General features: G+C 32.7%; 2 protein-coding genes across 2 annotated transcripts; one reads left to right on the forward strand and one right to left on the reverse strand.

The window, feature by feature from the left end:
• The first annotated feature begins 841 nt into the window (after positions 1–841).
• LOC144549674 (uncharacterized) lies at positions 842–2,420 on the forward strand. Its single transcript, XM_078298449.1, has 2 exons — positions 842–995; positions 1,233–2,420. Exon 2 carries the CDS (start codon positions 1,235–1,237, stop codon positions 2,327–2,329), a length of 1,095 nt encoding a protein of 364 aa, XP_078154575.1. The 5' UTR covers positions 842–995; positions 1,233–1,234; the 3' UTR covers positions 2,330–2,420.
• A 3,085-nt stretch (positions 2,421–5,505) lies between these two features.
• LOC144549285 (F-box protein At5g49610-like) lies at positions 5,506–7,542 on the reverse strand. The gene is made up of 3 exons (XM_078298005.1): positions 7,124–7,542; positions 5,743–6,291; positions 5,506–5,626 (listed from the first exon to the last, which is right to left on the reverse strand). The coding sequence occupies exons 1-3, from the start codon at positions 7,540–7,542 to the stop codon at positions 5,506–5,508; spliced, it is 1,089 nt and encodes a 362-aa protein (XP_078154131.1).
• Positions 7,543–7,799: the final 257 nt, after the last annotated feature.

Below are 7,799 nucleotides of genomic sequence, written 5' to 3' on the forward strand. Positions count from 1 at the left end.
ACTTTTATTTTTTTGGGTAAATAATTAAAATTATGATTGTGACCTAGACGTAGTTATATAATATTCAATTTTCTTTTTATGTTCGAACCATGCATTGCACATTTATATGATATTCAATTTCTTCTTTGTCAAATGCAATATTGTGAATCTGCATATTTGTATTTGTATATTTGAAGAATAGAAAGCAAAAAATATTTTTTTGCCCGTTAAAATTTTGCCATGTTATAGATAAATAGTTGTTCAGGTTGTAATTTTTTTTTTGCAGTCGTGTAAAATGACGGAGGAAGCCTGACGTATAGTTTTGTGTTTTTCTTTTTCTAAGATTTATGTAAATATAATTTTTTAATCAATATATTTGTTTAGCAGTAATCACCGGTAACTATTAAAAAAAGTTTTGGTGTCTAATAAACTAGAGCAATTTATATTCTTGCCATTATTTATTGTTTTCTGGTTTCCAAACAAGTTAACATTTGACTATACGGAGGAGGTTAATTATATTTATGTTGATACTTTGACTCAATTATTTCATTGAATCCCACAGAGACATGTGCAAAAATAAATAAATAAAGATTTGATATATTTGCGCATCTAACAAAAATAGTGCACAGACTACACACGTCACAACTTTTGAACTTTTTAGAAAGTATGTCAGAATTATAAAAGTTTGAGGTGGTAACTAAATTTTTTTTGACTCGCAATATTTGTTTATTTTGCATGCAGCTGTAACATAATAAGGTTGAACATAGAGGTGCAATATAGAAATTTTACAATGAAATTGTAGTAAATAAATCCCTATACAAGATAAGCCCGACCGACCTCTATTCATTCTCCATCCCGAAGGAAAAAGGAAAACCCATCTCCTCCGACCTGTCCCCGCGCCGCTCTCCTCCGACGTTGACCTCTCTCCGCCGATCTCTCTTCATCTCGTCGCACAGGGTCTCTAGATCGATCCCGTCGAACAACAACAGGGTCTCTTGATCTCGATCTCGCACAGGGTACAATTTTGCAACTTTAGTTTAATAATTATTTTTTCAGTTAGAAACCTTAATTTGTAAATGTTGCAACGATTTCATAGTTTTCTTCAATTACAAGTGCTAATTTACAATTTTTTCATGGGTTCGTCAGAACTGGAAAATCAGCAAATATGAGCAATTGTTGAACTATTCATTATGAGATTTTTCTTATTTAGATAAAAGCTCCTTACTTTAACTTGCATTTGATAACAGGTGCAGTAATGGCTAACTACAAGTGCAGTAGTGTGCCAAAAGGCTGGGCCGAACTAAGTCCGAATTTGCTACCCCTCATTGCACACAAGTTAGACGACATAATTGATTTTATCCGCTTGCGTGCTGTGTGCAAGCAATGGCGGTTGGCCACCGACTTGTCAGATAACCCCCCTCAGTTTCCTTGGCTTATGATACTCGAGTCATATAGAAACCCTAACATCAGTTTCTTTGCCCTTCCCTCTACCAAAATTTTCTCCATTCCTTTTGATTTTATTTCCACCAAGATTAGTCGAGGTTCTAATGAGTTTATGCTCGATAAAAAACATGTAGGGGGCTTCCATAATGAGCATTCTAATATCTCTTTATTAGATCAAGAAGACTATGTTAATGACCATATTACTATCTTTTCACTTATGGTTAACCGGCTTGGTTGCAATGTGAGTGGTGGTGATGCTGTCCATTTTCCACCCGTTGGAAATATATCTGAATTTTTTGCTTTTAAATCAAACCAACTTTCTGAAATGCATGTCCCATATATGAGATACCTTGCACATCACATGGAAAGGATTTTCTTGTATCACTATGGAGATACAACAACACGACCACATGTTGTTGTTCTTCATGACACCACTCGAGATGTAGTATCAACAATTTCATGTCCCAATGAATCTGTGCATGGTTGTTGGTTGATTTCAACAAGGGATGGTGTGTTGTTGGTTGTACATAAAAATGTTCCCCCTCAAGAAGCTTTCAATGATGTACCATATGTAGATAACCGATTTGTGGTTTATCGCCTTGAGAATTACCATGATGATAAGCAACCTCGCTGGACCAAGTTGAGCGGAATTGGTGATATGATGTTGTTTTTGGATGATTGTAATGCATTTAGCTTGATGGCCAGTGATTACGAACATGGATGTAGGGGTAACTGTATCTATTTCATCTCTCATTTCAAGAAAAATCCCATTTTTTTTGGGAGTCAATGTGAGTATGTACTACTTGGGTTTGACATGAGAGAGAACAGATGCTTTGAGGTGCGCTCCCTGGGAGAGGCTACAGCTTTTGCTAGTAAAATCTATTGGTTTATCCCTTCTCATTATTAGTTCTATAAATTAATTTGCTCTTATGTATTATGCAGTATTGTAAAGATCTTATGAATAATGTTTCGGATGTTACAAAAATCCGGGTTTTAAATGTGTTGCAATCTCTCGGACTTTGAACTGTGAAGCAGAACGAGTAACACAGGTTTTTTTTTATCAAGGCTGTATGTATCCTTCTATTTCACCTGCTGTTTCAATTTAGAATATTCTTGTTTGTTTTTCAAGTACTGCCCCATAGTATGTTTCATACTTTAGTTTTTTTTGTATATTTTTCCAGAAGGGGCAGTACAGTTTTTTATTACCAAGGTGAGATTGGTTTCTGGTTTATTAGTGCTTCCTGATCCGTACATGCCACATCACATGCTGGTAAATTAGTGCATGCTACTGCACCTTCTGCTTTCTACTGGTATTGGGTTATTTCAGCAACTGGTAAATGATCACCTCCAACTTTTATTCATGCTTACAACTGTATTTCTGCTTATGTGGGTTGGCTTTTCTGGATTTCAAACTTTTATGAACTCTATCAGTGTAATCTTTGTCTATCATTAATTAGTGCCTACGGGATTATAAAAAATATTAAATAAAAACAATTTTAACAATTTCAATTAACATGACAGTTATGCAATAATGGCTAATAGTATGTGAAGTGATTGTGTGAATATCAGCACCCAACAGTAAACTAGTTGTATCTAAAAATAACAGAGTTTTGATTTTTGAAATACTCATTTTTAAATAATTTGCCTTATTATCAACAAGAAATTTCATGTTGTGCTGTGCAATCATAGAACCAAAATTGCACTCGTGCTTTAAAAAAATAGACATCACAAAATTGAACATGGGAAGATAAAAATCCAAGTAATTAACTTATGAAACAAATTCAAGCAAAACTTTGCACAGAAATATTGAACCATTAAGTGATTATGTTAAAAATAGAATACAAAAGTGAACAGATATTATGTAGACCACCAAAATTAGGCAAGTGAATATTTTTGCAATCTCTACATTAAATCTCTCAAAGTTCTCAGGCAAATTGCTACAAAGCCTTGCAAGGAGTTGAGTCGGATTCAAATTTAAAAACATATCTTCCAAAGAAAAATTCATTTGCATGTAGTGCATCGAATCTAACCTTCCAAACTTCATACCTGCAGTAATTACAAGAATGAAAAGAATGAAAAGATCAAAGGAGTCAAATATAACCATGCACCAAAATAAAACAAGAAAGACAGAGCCTTAATTAATTTATAATATATTAAATGAACCGTACCAGTTGCTATTAGATAAGCAATTGTAAGCAAAACTGGAGGAGTAAATTAGATCCATGAACAAGGGCAACCAGTTGCCACATCATGACGCCAATCGCATGGAAAGCGGATGTCTTGGTTTATATCATTACACCTGTGCCATTTCCAAGCTCGTGAGTCGAATACCTCACGACGGAGGTACAAGGACCTGCCATGCATGCGGTAACGAGAATCAGACAATTTTGAATTCCTGCCCTGATAAACTGGCAACTATTGCAGTAGCTGCTGTCTCAAATCTGTTACATATATAGTAATTAATTACTCAGATTATTCACTTGAATAGTATAAAAAGTTGCAATATGCTAATAAAAGTAGTGAAAGAGTTACATACTAATATGTATGATAGAACATTATTTGAAAATGCTCTATAAAAAATAATAATCTAAATTTAATATATAGATGCAATAGATATATATTACCCTTTAAATTTATAATTGATTAAAAGAAAGTTTACTAAACCAGAATTTATCAATTGCTCATTATTTTTTGTTTATTTCCTTATTAAGGGTCATAACTAACTTTCTTTATTTGGTTTATTTATTATTGTAGGTTAGGTCTTGGTATGATTGAATGAATTTATTTGGTTTATATGAAGGCCTGATTGACTTGAATATTTGAAATTAACAATCTACTACAAACTTCCATTGAAATTAATAATCCATATATAGTATTCAGGGCTGAATACTATTATTTTATAGATGATTCACTAATTTTTAAAATGAAATATTTTTTTCAGTCTAATATATATTCAATCTAGACCATTCTAATTAAGAATATTATCAATTAATGTTATCATGTTAAGAGCAATATTCAAAATGTTACATGTTGTACATATGCATGCGTATGCTTATTTTCATTGTACTCACCATATTAAGTATATTTAAAAAAAAAACTCAAATGGTAGACTTGCTCATAACTTACAATCTAGTAGCATAACCACTATATATGCAATGATGCAACAGCAATCGGATTATCAAATTACAAATCATGCAACAAAAAGATTTCAAAATGCATTTTACTTGTGCGTTCTAGATAAAACTGGTATCAGAAATCAACAAATGCAAATTGTTAATTATTAGAGAGAGGCACACAAATTGAAGGCATTTGAATCTTTCTCCAAAAAAAAAATGAGCAATGGTGAAATAGCATGGGAAAGAGTTGGAACTTGGAAGGGAAAAGACATATGACTTTGATTAGGTAGCACATAAATTGTCTCTTTAATACAATTTGTGCAGGAATAATAAATGACAAAGCAAGTTAATCTATATCACCATGCAATCACATTTTCAGTGATAAAATGTTAAAAAAAATTAAAAATAATAAAGTTATAAGTAACTTGTCAAGTATTTACTGGTATAACATATTTAAAAAATCAACTAGCTACGGTTACAACTTAAGAGCAACTTGTTGCTGAAAAGATGCATTTCTATTCTAAATAAGATTCTTCAAATCCGAAAACAATAGTTTAAATTAAACTATCATTATCATTAATTGAAAAAACCAGTGTAGGTTCTGACAACAACCAGCAGATCTTAGAAATATTGAGCACCTCCAACTTTTGATTTTTGAAGGACTCATTTTTAATTAATTTGTCTTATTATCAACAAGAAATTTCATATAGTGCTGTAGAATCATAGAACCAAAATTGCATTCATGCTTTATAAAAGTAGACATATCACAAAATTGAACATGGGAACATAAAATCCAAGTAATTATATATCTTATGAAACAAATTCAAGCAAAACTTTGCACAGAAGCATTGAACCATTATAATTAAGTCAAAATGGAATACAAAAGTGAACAGATGTTCAGTAGACTACTAAAATTAATTAGGCAAGTGGATATTTTTGCAATCTCTAAATTAGATCTCTCAAGTTCTCAGGCAAATTGCTGCAAAGCCTTGCAAGGACTTGAGTCAGATTCAAATTTAAAAACATCTCCTCCAAAGAAAGATTTATTTGCATGTAGTGCATCCAAATTAACCTTCCAAACTTCATCCCTGAAGTAATTACAAGGAAGAAAAGATCAAAGGAGTTAAATATAACCATATATGCACCAGAATAAAACAGAAAGATAGAGCCTTAATTAATTTATAATATATTAAATGGACCGTACCAGTTGCTATTAGATAAGCAATTGCGACCAGAACTGGATGAGTAAATTAGATCCATGAACAAGGGTAGCCATTGATCATCGTCTATTTTCGACATTTTAAAATTGATTAATTGTTGTGGCCCCCATTCCTCCTCGAGGTAGTTGTTCATCGTCCAAACCATCACTTCGGCATCATCATCATGGACACGCACAATTGATAATTTTGCGTCCCGTAGTGTGATCTTTGCATAGTGTTTGCTTTCGTAAACTGAAAATTCGATAGGAAGGGCGATCTGCTTCAATGTCTCTTTATGCATGTTGAATGCAACGATTCCCTGTGGCGTGAGCCAATGGATGGACCCGTGTGCAAAGACCGCCCCATCATGACGCCAGTCACCTGGAAAGCGGATGTCTTGGTTTATATCATTGCACCTGTGCCATTTCCAGGCTCGTGAGTCGAATATCTCACAACGGAGGTACAAGGATCTCCCACGCGGTAACGAGAATCGGACAATTTTGAATTCCTGCCCTGATAAACTGGCAACTATTGCTGTAGCTGCCGTTTCAAATCTGTTATATATATATATAGTAATTACTCAGATTATTCACTTCAATAGTATAAAAAGTTGCAATATACTAATAAAAGTACTGAAAGAGTTACATATATACTAATCTGTATGATAGAACATTATTTGAAAAGACTCTATAAAAAATAATAAACTAAATTTAATATATAGATGCAATAGCTATATATTACCCGTTAAATATATAATTGATTAAAATAAACTTTAGTACTAAACCAGAATTTATCAATTGCTCATTATTATTTTTTGTTTATTTCCTTATTTAGGGTCATAACTAACTTTCTTTATTTGGTTTATATATTGTTGTAGGTCAGGTCTTGGTATGATTGAATGAATTTATTTGGTTTAATTATATGAAGGCCTGATCGGCTTAGATATTTCAAATTAACAATCTACCACAACCTTCCATTGCAATTAACAATCCATATATATATATATATAGTAGTCAAGGCCTGAATACTTTTATTTTATAGATGATTCACTACTTTTTGAAATAAAATATTGTTTCCGGTCTAATATATATTCAATCTAGACTATTCTAATTAAGAATATTATCAATTTGTTATCATGTTAAGATCTAGCAATATTCAAAATGTTACATGTTGGACATATGCATGTGTATGCTTATTTTTGAAGAAGTTTCTAAGCATACAAATTAACTGATTAATGGGAGAATTTAGGTCAAAATAGAAAAATCCACTAATTTATTATTCTAACTATTTAGAGTTTTGAAAACTAGTCTTTAATTGACATGATGCTGGTTTTATAAATGGAATTTCAGTCATATTATTAATTAATAAAAATCAAGTTGTGCATACCTGAGCTTTGGATTAGGTATGGACCGGCATTGTCCTGTGGCCGGCTTGCATACATAATATCGTTTGTTGAGGTACCCGCCACGAACACAGCAAACAAGACCACGACATTGAGATACAGCCTCAACAGTTGTGTATCTTTCTCTTGCTAAAATCTCTAAATTGTTGAAGTTTTCGACTTGTGTGCACTTCATAGCAAGTCGATCCGGCAAGAAAGAATAATTGCAACCATTGTGAATCAAGTACCCGCTTAGAGTCTTCGATTGGCGTGATTTGAAGTATGGATCGCTCACCAGCTTGTTGAACTTGCGATTGATTTCGAGACAAACTGAGAGATCGTCAAGAGGTAAATAAGTTAGTATTTCAATAATAGCATCGTCTGGTAATGCTTCGTCAATCGATATCGGGGTGCTTGTAACCATGATTAACAACTAATAAGGTTTGATTGAAGTTCTGAGAGAGAAACAGAGAGATGAGATCATGTAAGTTTATGGCTGGAAGCAATGGTTTATATATAAAATTTTGAGGCGGCATAGACTTTTAATATTTTGGGCAACTCTTAAAAAAGAGCTACTATTTTGGGATAAAAAAATTTCAATTTTGAGATGAGTAGAATTATTTCCTTGATTATTTTAAGATTACCCTTAATTAATACTCCTTTCATTCTTTTTCTCCACAT

This window comes from Carex rostrata, chromosome 35 (assembly GCF_964058835.1).
Source record: "Carex rostrata chromosome 35, lpCarRost1.2, whole genome shotgun sequence".
NCBI lineage: Eukaryota > Viridiplantae > Streptophyta > Magnoliopsida > Poales > Cyperaceae > Carex > Carex rostrata.

Bases quoted from the DNA above. Each gene is read 5' to 3' on its own strand.
- LOC144549285 (XM_078298005.1), bottom strand. From the start codon at position 7,542: ATGGTTACAAGCACCCCGATATCGATTGACGAAGCATTACCAGACGAT. The intron at 6,292-7,123 runs GTATGCACAACT...TATATATAACAG, and splicing joins ATACCTAATCCAAAGCTCAG to ATTTGAAACGGCAGCTACAG. The intron at 5,627-5,742 runs GTACGGTCCATT...TAATTACTTCAG, and splicing joins TGCTTATCTAATAGCAACTG to GGATGAAGTTTGGAAGGTTA.
- LOC144549674 (XM_078298449.1), top strand. From the start codon at position 1,235: ATGGCTAACTACAAGTGCAGTAGTGTGCCAAAAGGCTGGGCCGAACTA.